This window comes from Alosa pseudoharengus, unplaced genomic scaffold (genome assembly GCF_046254945.1).
Source record: "Alosa pseudoharengus isolate Yale_2024_CS ecotype anadromous, Long Island Sound unplaced genomic scaffold, YU_APseudo_1.1 YU_APseudo_1.1_scf_12, whole genome shotgun sequence".
Lineage (NCBI taxonomy): Eukaryota > Metazoa > Chordata > Actinopteri > Clupeiformes > Clupeidae > Alosa > Alosa pseudoharengus.
In genome coordinates this window covers 8,082,994-8,100,766 of record NW_027468587.1, presented here as the reverse complement: position 1 = coordinate 8,100,766, position 17,773 = coordinate 8,082,994, and the positions used below count along the sequence as shown (strand labels likewise).

Below are 17,773 nucleotides of genomic sequence, written 5' to 3'. Positions count from 1 at the left end.
TGACGACGGTAACTGCTTGTGTGCCTCCGTCCTCTGGTCTTAATGTACATGAATGGCAGTGCAGTGCAGTGCAGTGCAGTCCTTATGTACCCTTCCTCTCTCTCCCCAAGCGCTCAAGTAGCCCCCCGAGAGGATGGCCTGTATCTTGTATTGTGAAGGGGCGCCTGTGATCTTTTTTTTGCCTTCTTTTTCTTTTCTTTTCTTTTCTTTTCTTTTCTTTTGTCTTTCTGTATCTGTCTCAGTTGGGTTCTCCTGTCCAATTGTTTGTTTACTTGAACAGGTGGTTTCCCTTTAGCGGGATCACCGACCTGGTTAATAACGTTCTCCAACCCCAGCAAAAGTCCCCAAATGAGAAGGAGCCTGAACCGTAAGTAAGAGTGGTTGCCCTCCCCATGACCCCCCCCCCCTACACACACACACACATACACACATACACACCCTTGTCAGATGCCTATAGTGCAACCCAGCAGCCAAAATAAACTAAAACAAATGAACCTCATCTGTATGCTCATAATAAGACCTGATGTGTGCAAATCTCTTCATTTGAAAGTCATATTCATGCAAAAACCCATTCCCCCCCCTCAGTGTATTGTCATACATTTCAGTGCTGCAGTAATGGCTGGCTTTGTACTGTACCGTACTGTAAGCATATCTTGTCGGGGTGAGGTGTTTGTTAACTGATCTGCGGCCCTCATTAAAAGTGATAAACAAGGTGTATATGATACGGCGGGCTGCCCGCTGGCCAGACGCTGTGCCCCGTGCGATCTTATGCATCATGTGGATATGTAACAGCTCGTGCTGCCCTCTCATCTGTCCTCACGTCTGCAGCGCCAGCGCCAGCAGTGTGGCCAGCTCAGGTTTCCTCAAAGCGTAGTGACCTTACTGTTTATGCTCGCTCGTGTGTGTGTGTGTGTGGGTGGGTGTGTGTGTGTGTGTGTGTGTGTGTGGGGGGGGGGGTGTGAGTGGGTGTGTGTGGGTGTGTGGGTGTGAGTGGGTGTGTGTGGGTGTGTGGGTGTGAGTGGGTGTGTGTGTGTGGGTGTGTGTGTGTGGGTGGGTGTGTGTGTGGGGGTGTGAGTGTGTGTGGGTGTGTGGGGTGGTGTGAGTGGGTGTGTGTGGGTGTGTGTGTGTGGGTGTGAGTGGGTGTGTGAGTGGGTGTGTGTGGGTGTGTGTGTGTGGGTGGGTGTGTGTGTGGGGGGGTGTGAGTGGGTGTGCGTGTGGGTGTGTGGGGGGGTGTGAGTGGGTGTGTGTGTGGGTGTGTGTGGGTGTGAGTGGGTGTGTGTGGGTGTGTGGGTGTGAGTGGGTGTGTGTGTGTGGGTGTGTGTGTGTGGGTGGGTGTGTGTGTGGGGGTGTGAGTGTGTGTGGGTGTGTGGGGTGGTGTGAGTGGGTGTGTGTGGGTGTGTGTGTGTGGGTGTGAGTGGGTGTGTGAGTGGGTGTGTGTGGGTGTGTGTGTGTGGGTGGGTGTGTGTGTGGGGGGGTGTGGGTGGGTGTGTGTGTGGGTGTGTGGGGGGGTGTGAGTGGGTGTGTGTGTGGGTGTGTGTGGGTGTGAGTGGGTGTGTGGGTGGTTATGGGGACGGGTGCTAGTATGTATGCACAGTGTGTGTGTGTGTGTGTGTGTGTGTGTGTGTGTGTGTTATGTATAAGTGTGTTTTGTTTGTTGTTTGTGTGTATATGTGTGTGGGTCTATAGAGGCACAGAGGGCAGCTGTCTGTCCTCCACGTGACCGGTGTGTGTGTGTGTGTGTGTGTGTGTGTGTGTGTGCGTCTATAGAGGCACAGAGGGCAGCTGTCTGTCCTACATGTGACCGGGTGTGTGTGTGTGTGTGTGTGTGTGTGTGTGTTTTTTGCGAGATGGGGTTTCGCCTCAGGTGGTGGGGTTGTGCCTCGCATCTGCCCCGTCCTGCTACCTGACCCCTCCGATATCAGACCCCTCGTTCCCCCCGTGCCCACTGCCTGTCTGGAGCACACACACACACCTGCGAGGGGCTGGAGCACACACACACACACACACACCTTCGAGGGACTGGAGCACACACACACCTGCGAGGGGCTGGAGCACACACACACACACACACACACACCTGCGAGGGGCTGGAGCACACACACACCTGCGAGGGGCTGGACACCGTTACTCATGAGCGCGGATAATGGCCTGGGTGGGTCTCCTGTACAGTGGACAGTATTATGATACTGTACGTGGGTGTGTTTTGGACCCTCATGCTTGCCGTCTCTCTGTAGGAGTGGGAGTGGGAGTGTGGCTGGGAGGGTGATGGAGTGGTTAGTAGGAAAGGTAACACTTTACTTGACACTATCGACATAAGAGTGACATAACACTGTCATGAACACATGACACTGTCATGACACATGATAACCTCTAACTCTAATCCTAACTCTAACCCTAACCCTAATCCTAAACCTAACTCTAACCCTAATCCTAACCCTAACTTGTTATGACAAAAAAACGAATGTCACTTCATAACAGAAGCGTTATGTCATAAACATTTATGACTTGTTTATGACACGTTCATGACAGTGTCATGTCACTCTTATGTCGATAAGTAAAGTGTAACCGTAGGAAATACATGTGGAAGAAGAAAATGTTATATTTGGGGAATGCAAGTGGGCTGATGTGACAGATGCCCTCAAATTAAAGATAAGGGCATTGAGATGTTGTGGTGTTACAAGCAGTCGTGCTTGATTGAGACACATACGATCACCGTTGCTGAACAAAAGGCCTGGCCAGAGGAGAAAGCATCAGTGCAAGGATCAGATGCTGTCGGATGTGCAGGAGAAATCTTGAGCCTTTAATCTCTACTACTAAGTGTCCAAATACCTGTAGGTCAAAGATTAAGCACCAACATCACAAATTAGGGCAATTTACAGGGGACTACAAGCAAGAGATGGAATTTCATTGAAATTGATGACAAGGTGCAATATTCAGTATGGTAGACATAAGAACACTTCACGTCCTGCTTTGCAAAACTATGATTACCGGTATGTTTCACGTTTTAAGAACTCAAGACCAGAATGAAACGAGTCTGGTCATTCCAGGAAAATGTCCTCGGATAACAGCTCTGTCCAGAGCAGCTCTGACCTTGACCTAAGCCTAATCCACTTTGGTCATCTGCTTTTGGGTGAAAAGACAGGATATGCAGGAGCAGGGGAGCCCAGCTGTTTATGGTTTACACTCCAGCTCTTAGTAAAAGGATAGGTCTGCTCAATAATTCACCTGCTAATGAATCTTTCAGGGAGAGTTGTGGAGCCGCAGCCGTTCCTAATCGCCATATATTATGAAGTCGGGCACAGGGTTTTGGTTTCGATGCCCCGATTGACACTTGCCATACAAAATGCATGTCTGTCAGGTGGGCCGGGCTTGCGTTTCATCACTCGAACCCCGCGGACACTTGTGTTGGTGCTGATTCACCGCCAGTCCAGCGTCGGCCCAGTTGGCCCACGTTCTGGCTTGTGTCACAGCTGACTGCTTCGGCCTGTGGGGCCGATTGTTCGATTGTTTCTTGAGTCAGCTTTGATGCTAGCAGAGCTAACATCATAGGTTGAGGTACTTGACCAAGTGCTGTGGGTCATTTCTGAGAAGAGCATTGGTTAAGTGACTTTTTGAGAATTGTCAGCAAACGTGGATGCATTTTAAGATAATGTTGCACTGTGAATGATGAGACTTGGCTCTTAACTTTTAAAATGGCTAAAAAATGTCTAGAAATCATAACAGTGGTAGGTGGAAAGCTTAATATGAGACATATTTCCTGAATCGTTTATTCAGCCTCTCACAAGTCTGCAGTTAGACCTGGTTATTTGGACAGTTAACTCACGGCTGGCCCCTAAACTAGAAACAGGGCTGCCAATGATTCATTAAATATTGGGCCAACGTGAGGAAGTGGAACTTTAAGTGCAGTGAGTGCTGGTCAGTTTTCAGAACTCATATGATATCAATGGCACAGTGCCCCCCTCTGGTGGATCAGGGGAGGGTGGCTTTGCCCGAGGAAGAGTAAAAGCTTCTTCAGCACAGTGCTACTGGAAATCAATCAACCAATCACAAAACAAGAGACAATCTATTCTGAAAAATAAAATATATTAAAAATATTTGTGTATTACAGAATACATTGTTAAACACCAACATGTTTGTATAGCCTATTTCGTAACAGTTTTGATTTAGTTTAATTTTGTTTCTTTAGATATGACACAAGTAAATATTAGACGGTATTTTTGAAAGATCTTATTGTACACACCATAACCATATGTCATAATTATTTCAAAGTGCTGATTACAGCTCATATTTGTCTGAATTCTTATTGCTGCTGCTAACATGACATGTTCTAGACCTTTATACTAGGTATTCCTAACACCTTATAATCCTTAGACTTACGCACAGACAACACCTCTTAATAAGTGTTCATCACGCTACTAGCAGCTATTAGCATAGGCAGCATCTCCAGCAGTGCTATCCCAGAGATGAGGAGCAGAGACCTCTAGGAGCTGTGACCTCTAAGCAGGTTTGACCTCTAGTTAGGTTTGACCTCTAGGAGCTGTGACCTCTAGGCAGGTTTGACCTCTAGTTAGGTTTGACCTCTAGGAGCTGTGACCTCTAGGCAGGTTTGACCTCTAGGCAGGTTTGACCTCTAGTTAGGTTTGACCTCTAGGCAGGTTTGACCTCTAGGCAGGTTTGCAGCTGACCTGCAGCTGACCTGTTTCCCTTGTGCTGCCCCCCCCCCCCCCGTTTCCAGGAAGTTGCATCAGCAGTTTGAGATGTACAAGGACCAGGTGAAGAAGATGGGCGAGGAGACGCCGGCCACGCAGGAGCTGAAGCCGGACGCGCCCACCTGCGGGATCTGCCACAAAACCAAGTTTGCCCACGGCTGCGGCCACCTCTGTTCCTATTGCCAAACCAAGTTCTGCGCACGCTGTGGAGGACGGGTGTCCCTGCGCTCCAACAAGGTACACACACACACGCACACACACACGCGCACACACGCACACACGCGCACACACACACGCACACACACACACACACACATATATACACACACACATATATACACACACACATATACACACACACATATACACACACACATACACACACACGCACACACACACATATACACACACACACACACACACACACATACATACACACATACACACACACGCACACACACACATATACACACACACACACACACACACACACACACACACACACACATACACACACACACACACGCACACACACATACACACACGCAGACACACACACACACACACACACACATACACACACATATATACACACAAACACACACACATACAAACACACACACACACATACCATATACAATGTACCTCGCAAACATACATGCACAAACACACATTTGCAATTACAAACATGCACATTCATACACACAAACACATATACATAAATATACACAATGACAGATAAACACTACAAATCATACCCACTCGTGAACACACACCTGTCTTACAGCCACACAGGCACATGCATATATCTGTCTGCAATGCCCACTGAAGTATCTGTGATCCAGTGGTTCTTAAACTTTTTATCTGGTGACCCCCCCAAAAAACATGGGCCAAGTCTCGCGACCCCCTTCTCTCTAACCGGCGGAATTTGGTTTGGAAATGTTGTGAGATGGGCATTGGAAGCAGAGGCAGAAAATGTCTTCTCTCATAGGTAGGCTATGTCAACATCAAAGGCATTATGTCAATGGCAGCCTTTGACTAAAAACCTTTACAAAAATGTCTTTAATCCAGACTGCGAATCATTTTGCGACCCCTCTAATATTTTTGCCGACCCCCCTGGGGGTCCCGACCCCCAGTTTGAGAACCCCTGCTCTAATCCAGTTAAGAACCACTGCACTAATCCATTCTCTCCTTCCCTCAGCAGCAGGTGTGTGAGACGACAACATAAACATAAATGCACTTTAACGTTAAAAAGTCATGTAATAATCTCTGTGTAGCTCTATATTGTGTTACTGTGATGTGGCTGGGCAGAGGAACGGGGCTGTCTCATCAGACCCACAACCTGCGCTCGGTCAGTTGGTCTCCGGCCACGCGTGTCGGCCAGCCGAGGAGCGAGAGGTCACAGAGTCATAGGTCAACCTCCCACCGGTCATGTCTCCGATCAGATCAGATTGGCTGACAATGACCTCTGTTCGTATTCTGTGTCTGTAATCAGACCATCTCCCATGACATTCAGGAGGCCTTTTGTGATACATCTGCTTGCTCGTTTATTCATTGGCTCCAATATGGGTCACAGGGTTTACAGGCACTGGACCCGTACTTCTGAACCTAAACACGGCCGCCTGGCTTTTCTTGGCAAAGCTGTTACACACGCTAGGTCAGAAGTATTCAAATCTTTTCGTTTTCGACACTTCACTATGTGACCACTTGGGGGCGATAGAGACTGAGTGTGGCTGCAGCAGCCTCTTCTTCTGCCAAGCTTGTCTTAACCTTTCCATGTCTCTCCCTCAGTGGAGGAGCTGCCGCTTTGAGTTGTGTTGCTGTTAATAATGAGCTTGGCTATTTTGTCTTTGCTTTAATATGTGTGTGTGTGTGTGTGTGTGTGTTTGTGTGTGTGTGTGTGTATATATGTGTCTGTCTATGTGTGTGTGTGTGTGTGTTTGTGTGTGTGTGTGTGTTTGTGTGTGTGTGTGTGTGTGTGTGTGAGAGAGAGTGTGTATACTTGTGTGTTAACTGCAAAATGTTATGCTGTCACTCATAATGGTTTCTCCCTTTTCTTTAATGCTTTCTTTCTTCTTTTTCTTTTCTTTCTCTCCTCATTTTTCTCTTCTTTTGGTTCTTTATATCTTTCTCTTTCTTTCTCTTGCTCTTTTTCCCGGCCCCCTCCCCCTCTTCTCTTTTCTTCTCTTCTTGGTCTCTTTCTGCTGCCTTCTCCCTCTTTGTGCAATTGCAACAGGAGGACAAAGTGGTTAGCATCTCCTTTTCTACTAATAGATGTTTAAGGAAGGCCAGCAATGTCCACCTCCGTGCCCACACACACAGAGTAACCCAGTAGGAAATGAAGGAGGCCTGATTGAATGAGTGTATTGTGGTGGTCTTACTCCTGATGGTCTTAAATGTGGAACACCATGTACTGTCTTTACACAGACACAGAATTTGCAACTGCTTGATTCTAAAAAGAAAACAAAAACATATGTACTAAATTAGTTTGTACAGAGCCATATTGTTACACACACACACACACACACACACACACACACACACACACACACACACACACACACACTCGCACACACACACAGGCACACGCACGCACATGCACACATAGTGCTGTTTGAATGTTACTATAGGCAGGTAAACATTAAGCCACTTCAGATGTCAAATAAATATTTTGATTTTGTGTATTTTTCTATTTCAAAATAATATTTGTTTTCCATATTGTTGAATGTTTAATCCTTCCCAAAGACAGGTTACATGGTTTAGACTTCAAAGCCACCTACATCATTGGCCATCATTCACATGAGACATATTTTATGTAGAAAGGCACACGCAGGGATACAGTCATCTTTATCTGTCATTTTTCAATTTAACTGGTATTTCCTCTTTTGTCAGATATACTGCAAGATCATGACTAATCCCACGCCTGTGTCATAAACCAGTGAAATAGTGCTGAGCTTGAGGCAAGGCAATAGCAGGAATGACATTTAGATTTGTAGATGTGGAGTTTTGAGAGAAGCAGATGGAAGAATTCACATTTGCTGTGATCGATGTTTAATCTCTGTTCCTAAAGAGCCCCCTGTGTTTGTAAGTAGAGCAGCAAAGACATTAGCAGGCCGAGCGAGGTCGTCCAAGAACAAGCCCCTTCTACTGCTGTTGTTGGGACTTGTCCTGCAGGTATAGAGTCAAGTATACAACTCCAACAAGGCAGTGTGGTCATTGTTAGGGTGTGCTTCATCAGGGTAGGGCTTTGCCCTCTGCACAATGAATCGATTTTTAATTGAAAGCACAATTAGAACTAATGCAATTAGCTAATCGCAAAGGATGCAATTAATCATGCAGCTCACGACTCTGTCTCAGTGTTTAGTCTTGTCACGGCTATGATTTTTATATTCATGTCATCCTCCTTGTGTGACAGACAGTGAAGCTCACCTAACAGGGGTGAGGTGCTTCTCACACACTAGGAGTGTTCACCAATCACAAGTGGCCCAACTTAAAGTGAAATTTGGAATATTGAACTCAAGTTTGACTTATTAAATTATCGAATCCCATCAAAATTGCAATATTAGTCAGAAATTGGTCAGAATCACAATTAGATATTTTCCCCAAATCATGCAGGCCTAGTTGGGCTACTGATTTTTTCAGGAGTCCTACCATAACTTTTGATGGTACAAACTGGATCTGTTTATCATGAACCATACATTCTGGACTGGGGAGAGCACTTGGAAGCTTGTGCTTGCTTACTGTATGTAGGCTCATGTGTTGTTGATTTGGAGACTTTTGTCACAATAGTGCACTGCGGATGCTGTCCGTGAGTCAACACATGTCCACGTGCCATGTGAGCTGTCAATCAGTCTACATGGCACTGGAGTGTTCAGTGTAGCGTTTATACATGTTTAGAATGTAGTTGGTTCTTAGGTGTAAAATTCAAAGGTCTGGAGTGTTCAGTGTAGCATTTATACATGTTTAGAATGTAGTTGGTTCTTAGGTGTAAAATTCAAAGGTCTGGAGTGTTCAGTGTAGCATTTATACATGTTTAGAATGTAGTTGGTTCTTAGGTGTAAAATTCAAAGGTCTGGAGTGTTCAGTGTAGCATTTATACATGTTTAGAATGTAGTTGGTTCTTAGGTGTAAAATTCAAAAGTCACTTGGCAGGTGTGATTTGAGCCTGAGAAGATGTAATGAATGCTAAACATGACTTGACGTGCAGATCCACGACATGCAGTGCCACAACACCTGAGTCTAGCACCCGAATAGAAACTTTGCACCTTGTGTCTGTGTGTGGGGTGTGTCTGTCTTTCTGTGTGTGTGTGTGTGTGTGTGTGTGTGTGTGTGTGTGTGTGTGTGTGTGTGTGTGTGTGTGTGTGTGTGTGTGTCTGTGTCTGTGTGTCAGTGTGTGTGCGTGGTTCCCCCATTAATTTGGCCTGGCCATTTCAGAGTAGCGGTGCCAAAAAAAGTCCAGTGGTGTTAAGGCTGTGGCTGCACCTTGTCTACCGCTGGCAGGCCACTCACTCCTTTGTATCCCCGACATAATAGCGGCGGGATCGGCTTTCCCGTTCCGCACAGATGGCTACGGCGCTCACAGGAGCCCGGCCGCAGGTTCACTGCGAGTTCTGGCCGTCACACACCTGAGCACTTCTCCGCGGACTGACGGACTGGCGGACGGTCGAGCGGGTGCACCCGTGGGCTGGCCCCTGAGTTGCGTTCGCCCGTCCCGCTTGTCCGCACCTCTATCCTGGACCCCAGCTGCTCTTCAAATGGGCCCCAATGGAGAAGGCCCGGGTCAGTAGCAGTACATCCAGGCTTTCTTCTTACCTCTTCTCATTGTCCTGGCCAGTGTTGTGCCTTAGCCTGCTCCTCTGGCCACTTCATGCGTGCCCCTTGTGTCTGGTTGCAGAGCCTGAGGACCTGGAGGTGGAGTGGGTCATGGATTAGGTTCCCAGACTGTACTGGGTGTCCAGATTCGTTTTCAAACCTGGGTGGGTGACGTCACCCGTGGGGTCTGTCGTGTCACTGCTCGGGTGCCAAAGAGCTTGGGATCTTCTGTAGCCGTCAACACTCCCTGATGCATAGCTTTGAGTTTAACATCTGCTGCCCATTGAAAAACAATAACAAACAAACATGCTGAATAGCTTCAGGAAGTTATGTCAGTATTGCACATGAAAATGGAGCTATGTGTTTTATAGTAAAACGACTTGACTTGCACAAAATAAAAGCATAGAATGCATGTTTTCACTCTTCAATCAGCTTCTGACAATTTGTGAGGATCCTGAATGAAACATTGGGCTCACCACAAATAGCACACGGTCAGGAAAGTGTCCAGGCGCTGAATCACAACTTCACCGCAGCCCTAAAGCAGGCGGAACGCCCCGATCGTATTCCAATGTGCAATGCCCGACAGGTCGGCCGGCCGCCCTAGACACCAGAACTTGTAAATATTGATGTCGTTTCGGAGAACAAGATCCGCCTCGCCACAACTGTCGCCGTTTGAGAGAGGAAAGGCAATGCTGATGGAAAAAGAAGCACAGATTGCACCACTGCTGTCTCTTTCACTGACACATTAGCTTGAGTGGACGAACCCGTCAGATTTAGCTTAAGCTGAATGACCATTTCTTGTCTCGTCTTCGTCTCTTGCAAAAGTCGTTAGTAAAATACTGTAGAAACTACTATTTTAGCGTAAGCTATCTGACTGCGTCTTGACTGAATATTGACTCACGCATTACGCATGGAATCGCTTACTTTTGGATTCTTTTGAACTGACCACTTACGACGTTTTCGCAACTCTCTACTGCCAACGCATAGAGAAAAGCAGAAGTATGGTAGCCTAGAAATCTAGACGCGCCCTAGCGGCAGCAAATGTGGGTCTGGTTCGCCAGGCTAGACGTATGGCGTTGATAGTGGTAAAAGGATACCAGCACCACGATTGAGCTTTTCTGTAATTTTAGTCGATGGGACATTTTACACTTCGAAGAATGACTTTTCCCCAGTGTCTCTGAAGTATGTACTATAGTGTTCACGACATTACCATGGACAATGAGTGACAGCGAATGTGATTGGGGCCGAGCCTGATCGGTCATTTACCATCTGATAAAAAGCTATTCTCATGTGGCAACAGCGTGCCAGGTGTGTGCTGTCCATGGTACCGAACTCTCCCTCGCTAATCCCCGCCACCGAGAACTAGCCTGGTCTAAAATTGCGATTAAAGACAGGGATATTTAATTCCCCCCCGCTTTTCCACTGGATACATTAGCCTTCTCTGTCAAGATGGGTAAGTGGTGCCCTTCAAGCTAAAAAAAAAGTTGCATGCTTAGTTTTGTGTCGCACTTGAATTTAGACCTAGAACTTAGAACTTGATTTAGAATTCTAGCATGTACAACTAAGTAGGCCTATCCTTGAATATGTCTCAAAGCAAATGCTAATTGCTATTACCATAGTATTTTGCAGTTCAGTGTTATCAGTGAACAGTGAATTGCACATAGAATATGATATTTAATCAGCACTTCAATTGCTTTTGATCTCAAAGTCTGATAATAATAATCGGGGAGAGGGGCTTGTTTTATTTTTGTACTAATTATAATATTTTTGCATAATAAGTCAAATTCTTAGAAATTTTGTACACATTTTGATGGTGAGGGGTGTTGGGTGGGTATGTATTGAGATCTTATATATTTGTGTGTTGTGGTGGCATGTAACAACTAAGCTTCTGGTGTAATTTTCCAATTTACGTTTACCATAACATATACTAAACAAGTGCTCCTCTAAAAAGCATTCTCTCGTTTTTGCTGGCTCAATTTAATGGATTCTCACTCAACTTTGAAGAAAATAGCATGCATAAATATGCATTAAGTGTTGTGAAGCGCTGTGCGTTAAAATTAGAACACCATTAAATCCTAATGTTCCACGTGCAATGTTATGTTCTGGCATGTTAATGATAGCTCTCACACACCCCAAATGCGAATGTAACCAGTTTCTATCGTCATACTAAGAAACGCATTCTATAGTATACGTGCTTTGATGTATTCGGCTAGGACAAAATGGCTAAACTTATGAATTTCCAAGTGATTATAGTTGGCACACCGTTCCCCATCTAAGCGCCATCTACGAGTCCTCCAGTTCAGTCCAGGTGAAGGTTGTCCCGCAATATGATACCTGTGACAGTGCACTCACGGCGACATTAATATTTCACCGCGACGCATCTTTTAATTTAGCCCTCGCTCATTGTGCCGCATGTCTCTCTGTAAGCAGGTCCTCATCACTACGATCCCGGACATGGCTGAACGAGTGAATATTTCAGCGGCATACTGACACACAATGCTCCTGATAAGCCACTAGAAAAATAGAGTTTGAACGATTCACTTTAAAGTTGTTTTTCTTTTTTATACACTTGCACAATTATACAAGCAAAACGAAGAGTTTAGGAGCAATATAGTGCTTATCAAGGTGTTAAGACGGCTTTATCCAGAGGCAGTATGGAGGCTGTGTATTGTCCTTAAGTCTATATCACCAGCCTCATGAAGCCTATGTTGCTGTGGCTGTTGTTTCTTTGGCAGAATGGCAGGCTTTCTGCTGACAGCTGGGTGAGAGCATCGGAGGTCGCTGTCAGAGGGTTGTGTCCAGTCCTGTCCTGTCCTGAGTGGCCCTGTGTAATGGCTTAAATGCTGCTGTAACTGCAAGCGTTTGCCCTCGCGGCTGCTTTGACAACCTTGTCATAACACTGAAGTGGTGATTTCTGACCACAAGAGGAAGCTCAGTGATTGAACACGGGAACAGTGTGTGTGTTGTGTTTTCCCTTTTGACAATTTGTCTCAGTAAAACCCCTCGATTAAACACATTTTTGGGGGAAAGTTACTGAAAAGTAACCAAGTGGTGGCCTTAGGCAAGCTACTACTCTTGTGTTTTTTTGTTTGTCTGTGACAAAGACATATAGTAGCTACAAGCCAGCAATTACATTTGATGGTGCTTGCAGTGACTAATGAAATTTAAGACATGCATTCTCAATCTTCCTGCAGGAAATCCCCTCCCTTGCACCTGCACTGTTTTTCATTCTTAGTATACCTGATTAACGTATTAATTAGTATAACTAGATTTTTTTCTTACTAAAATCAGGTGTGCTCAGCAAATCAAGAGTGTCACCTTGTGTTCCAATCGCGTATGCAGAGAAAGGGAAGGGGGTCCCAGCGAACCGTTGGTTTAACCCGTGAAAATACAAGTGAAGCGTTTCAGCCATTTTTTCCCCAGGCCACTTTGTTTTAGTCTACGTTGCTCGGCCCGCTGGGTGTAACGGGAGGTGATCTGTGGGGTGTTGGCAGAGCAGTGAACTCCTCTGTCAGGGAGCACGTTTCTGGGGAGGTGCACTCTGGGGACTGGCTTCCCCCGGGTCCTCTTGGCGAATAGGCAGAGTCTAGTGTGACTCGTTCTCCAGAGCGCGAGAGTCTATTTTCGGTTGCTCAGGTTCAATGACTATGAAATGTGCAAATGCAGGGAGAGATGTCCCTGCCTGCGGGGGGGGTTCAGTGTCTCACCGGCTCTACCTCCTCCCCCCACACCTCCCAGAGCATCGTTCAGGCGTGAAGAGTGAAGCTGCAGAGAGACAGAGGGAGAGAGAGAACGAGCAAGGGAGGGAGGGAGGGAGGCGACTCCGACTAATCTGCAGGCAGCCTCCTCTGCTTGTGATCTTGCTGCCCAGGAAAAAAAACAGTGCTCCTAACAGTGGTGGAGAGGACCTCACAGAGAGCATGCTCGCAACCACATCGTCTCTCACACACTGGACATATGCACCAGCCTTTGGCCAGCAGACCATCCTGGCTTCTGTTACTCCATCCATCCCTCTCTCACCTCTTGTGGGGGACCCACAACTCCCCATTTCCCTTCCTGGAATACTGTAGCATGTCAGCTGCGCATATCAAATGTGCTCACTCAGGATTGGGGAATCTTGTCTTGGCCTGAGCATGTGTGGTCTCCCCTGGTCAGCTGATTAGGAATGCTAATGTTCCATTAGGCACACCGCTTGGGTGATGGCCACGACGGAATGCCCAGGACTCTGACTCCGGCTTTAGAAGGTGTTTAATTACCGACGGCAGATTGGAGCAGACCTCCTTCGCCGCCGTGCTGTTAATTGCACTTGTGCGAAGGGTAAATAAGTAGGTCGCGCTTGATGTACAAAGCCACTCCATATATGTGTTAAAGAATGTGTTAAGTACTGTATGCCTTACCAGAGGATGCTATTCTCATAAGCGAGGGTGTGTGTGTCTGTGTGTGTGTGTGTGTGTGCATGTGTGTGTGTGTGTGTGTGTGTGTGTGTGTGTGTGTGTGTGTGTGTGTGTGTGTGAAGCTTCATGTGTAAGAGGTGTAGAAGAGGAGTGGAAGCAGTGAAATTGCAATCCCGCATTGCACCCACTTAGAAAGACAAAAAAAGCATCCTGAGTAGCACTAGAGGCGCCAAAGGGAGCTAGAGTTTCACTGGTCCATTGTTGCGGCCGCGTTAAATAGAAAGGATTCCTGGATAATCACTGCTCTAGTGTACCTGCGGTCCTAAAATATCCCCCGGTGAGCGTTCCTCTGTTAGCGCACCACGGCCCTGGCGATGGCCGGCTCTTTTGGAGGCGAGCGCCGCAGGAGACACCTCTCATCGCCTCCTCTCATCGCCTCCTCTCATCGCCTCCTTTCATCGCCTCCTCTACCTCCGCCGACTCGCAGGAAGCCCGGCCCAGCAGCCTTTTTTGCGTCAGAGATGCCCCAGACTGGCACTCTCTCCTGTGCTGTTCTCAGATCAGATGCCTACCTGCCTCTTCCTATCCTTAAATCCTTGTGGATAGAGCCACTGACCCCCCCCCCACCACCACCACCTTCCTCTCACCCATCCTCCCTCCCACCTCGAGTCGCTTGCGTTGATGGCCAGACGGCATCTTCGGCTGCGTGCCAGAGCTGGCCGCGTCCAGACTGTACGTCCGTATGCTCGGGCCACAGATGGAAGCGAGGCACCGCGGCTTCGGAGCAGGTGGCTGATGCCCTTTCGCGGCGTCCAGTCAGCGGGCAGTCCCCACGTCATCCGGACGTGATTAGATCTTCACCGAGGCGCTGACAAGGGCAGCAGTTCAACACTAATGGGAGTCAAAATGAGCCTCTCTCTGTGAGGTTACCATTTGTAAAATATGGTATCTGTTTGTTATACACTGTGAAATTGCTGATATACAGTAGGGGCCTGTACGGATGCTGCCTTTTAAGATATCTCACAGGGGAGCGAGGCATCGTGGCATGTCCGAATAAAAAATGCTGCCTTATAAGATACCTTTGTTTTGCCAAATTTTGAAGGCAGCATAGATGTATCCTTCATGCTGCCTTCAACGTCCAAAATTATATTTTATTGTGAGCAATCGAATGTTACGTTATTCTTCTTTCTGGTATCCTGACAACGGCGTTCTGTGTTGCTATCTGTGTTGCTATCTTGAAACAAATTTGGTAGCCGGTACCTTGATGCCTGCTACGGCAAGTGACTCGGTAGAGAGCTGAAGACAGCAAGACAGCAGATAGCTGCCTTCCATTCCGTACAGACCCTATGACTCCTGTGCCTCTATAGCAGTGTTTCTCAAAGTGTGGTCCGGGGTCCACCGGTGGTCCGCAAGCTATCCCAAGTGGTCCGCGAGCAGACGTGGTAAAATATATAATATAGATTAGTTGTTTGCAATATTGAACCAACTTGTATGTAAATCCAAACAGTTCTGCAACACTGTCTATGTAAGATATTATGCCAGTTTAAATCATATGAATCATCTGACACAATAAGCAAAGTGCAAAGACAATAAGCAAGGTGGTTCAGTGAGTAGGCCTACAATAATTGTGTAGGCTAATATACTGTTGAAGTAGGTCTAATCTTTTTTTTTTTTTTTTAAGCTAGGTGGTCCGTGCGTTTCTTTTTTATTGGTTAAATGGTCCTTCATCTGAAAAAGTTTGAGAAACACTGCTCTATAGAATATGGTCTGCTTCAGTTGAACAAGGTGTGACACTGCACTGTATATGTGATACATGATGAATGGAAAGAGGAGAAGACCAGTAGTCATTTCTTAGTGGGTTACTCAAGGCTCTTGTAGCACACAACCATGCCTACCTTCAGTCATTCTCATACTTTGGTCAGTGATCCATTTTTTAGTTTTTTTTTTTAAATCACTGGTTGTCACTAGCCAAAAGCCATTCTGTTTTAATCATATCAGTGGTTACTATGTGTATTTGTATCGTCTGTGGGATCTTATCCTTACCAGTACAACTCCTTGTGGCCCTCCCACCCACCCTGTTCTAATTATGGTGCTATACAAATACATATGGTCATCAGTTTAGCATATCTCCTGACGGCCATTTAAAGCGGCAAACGAAGCCGTGGGTGAGTATGGGACAGGGGACATGCTACTCTGTTGGAAATGACAAAGCGTTTGAGTGTTCTTTCAGCAATGCCAGCTCATGGCCACCTTAGTCACTGAAACGCTCATCGATCGCTGTGTTTGAATTGTTCTCATGGTCACCACCTGAAATCATGTCACCCACTCACCCCCAACCCTCCCTCCCCAGCAGTTTCTGCAGCTTTTATTTAATGCCTCCACCCTAACTAGCTGGGTCTTCCGTTGCCAGGTGATGTGGGTATGCAACCTGTGCCGAAAACAACAAGAAATCCTCACCAAGTCTGGCGCGTGGTTCTACAGCGGCCCGGGGGCTACCCTGCCGGCTGGGTTGGGCGGCGGTGAGGGCACGCGGGGTCTGGCACGAGGCCGTCGGCACGAGGAGGCTCCGCAGGAGAAGAAAGCCAAACTGCAGGAGGCACCGCTCCACTACCAGGGGCCGCCCGGCCTCCCACGCCAGCGCTCCCTCGGAGAAGTGCCCAGCGACAGGTCAGTCGGACACACACTGCTGTGTGTGTGTGGATGTCATCGTGTGTGTGTGTGTGTGTGTGTGTGTGTGTGTGTGTGTGTGTGTGTGTGTGTGTGTGGCGTTGACAGTACTGTGTGTGTGTGTGTGTGGGTCTTTGACAGTACTGTGTGTGTATGTGCGTGAAATATGAATGTGTATGGCTGTCAATATTAAAGCTGGGTTATTCTTGAAGCTGGGTTATTCTTGATTTGATCTTTTGGGTGCTGATGACAGTTTGAAATTCTGAGATCCGGTCCTTGCAATAGCAACCTTTTCATCTGTAATTGTATGCTGGTGGTTGAGACCCTCAACTGAACCTCAGGGTTTACACTTGGCATGATGAGGAGTCGAGCATTTTATATATTTAATCTCTACCACAAGACACAAGATACTGTTCAATATCTGTACATACGCATAAATCCACACTTACAATTAGTTGTTGAGTTATACAGATCAAAATGACCGCAGTGGAGCTGCCGTTCATTTGAAAGCTTGTGAGGATCTGTCCGTCTGTGACTTACTGGTAGTGATGTGCCTCTGAATGCGTCGTTGCCAGCAGAGGACCTGCCCTTTGGCTAAGCTGTTTGATAACAGGAGAGCTGAGGGCCCGCTGTGGCCAGGCATTGTCCAGGGGCAGACCGGTGCACGGGAGGAAAGGGACAGGAGCTACGGGCTTTTGTTAAGAGGATGAGGTGGAGCAGGGGCGTTCAAAAGGAAACATGAAAGTCGAAGCCCACAGAACACAGTCGGAGGGGAGCGGGGAAGGGGGGGGGTGTCAGAAGTCAGAGCTCAGCATTTAGGTGTTCAAATAAATGAAAGAGGCCCTGAGTTGGCCCAGGAGGACCTTTTTATCCCGAGCACCTCTACGCATGGTCCTTAAAGACACACACACACACACACACACACACTTTCTCAATATTGTCAAAAGAGGCTTTGATGTGTCCCTAGCATCCAAGCTTTGCCAGAGGTTTTCCCTGTCTGGGAGGGCAATGAGCATTGCAAGAGACCTCTCTGCTCAGCAGAGACAGAGACAGAGACAGACTAGCTGCACAGCCCCTCAGCTTGCTGCTCGTCTTCAACAGACCTGGGATCAGCCTCCCTCCCTCCCTCCCTCCCTCCCTCTGCCTCCATATCCCCAGAGCACTGCAGGTCTACGGTCTGTCTTCGGCTAT

The 17,773-nt window shown here is 47.2% G+C and overlaps 1 protein-coding gene across 1 annotated transcript in view; it reads left to right on the top strand.

Moving 5' to 3' along the window:
• Positions 1 to 17,180, top strand: part of LOC143118601 (regulating synaptic membrane exocytosis protein 2-like) — an 86,064-nt gene extending 68,884 nt beyond the window's left edge. Inside the window, exons 3-7 of the mRNA XM_076279626.1 lie at positions 281 to 367; positions 4,736 to 4,946; positions 6,946 to 6,957; positions 16,326 to 16,582; positions 17,129 to 17,180. Coding sequence (XP_076135741.1) covers positions 281 to 367; positions 4,736 to 4,946; positions 6,946 to 6,957; positions 16,326 to 16,582; positions 17,129 to 17,180 — 619 coding nt within the window. The remainder of the gene's footprint in view (positions 1 to 280; positions 368 to 4,735; positions 4,947 to 6,945; positions 6,958 to 16,325; positions 16,583 to 17,128) is intronic.
• Positions 17,181 to 17,773: the final 593 nt, after the last annotated feature.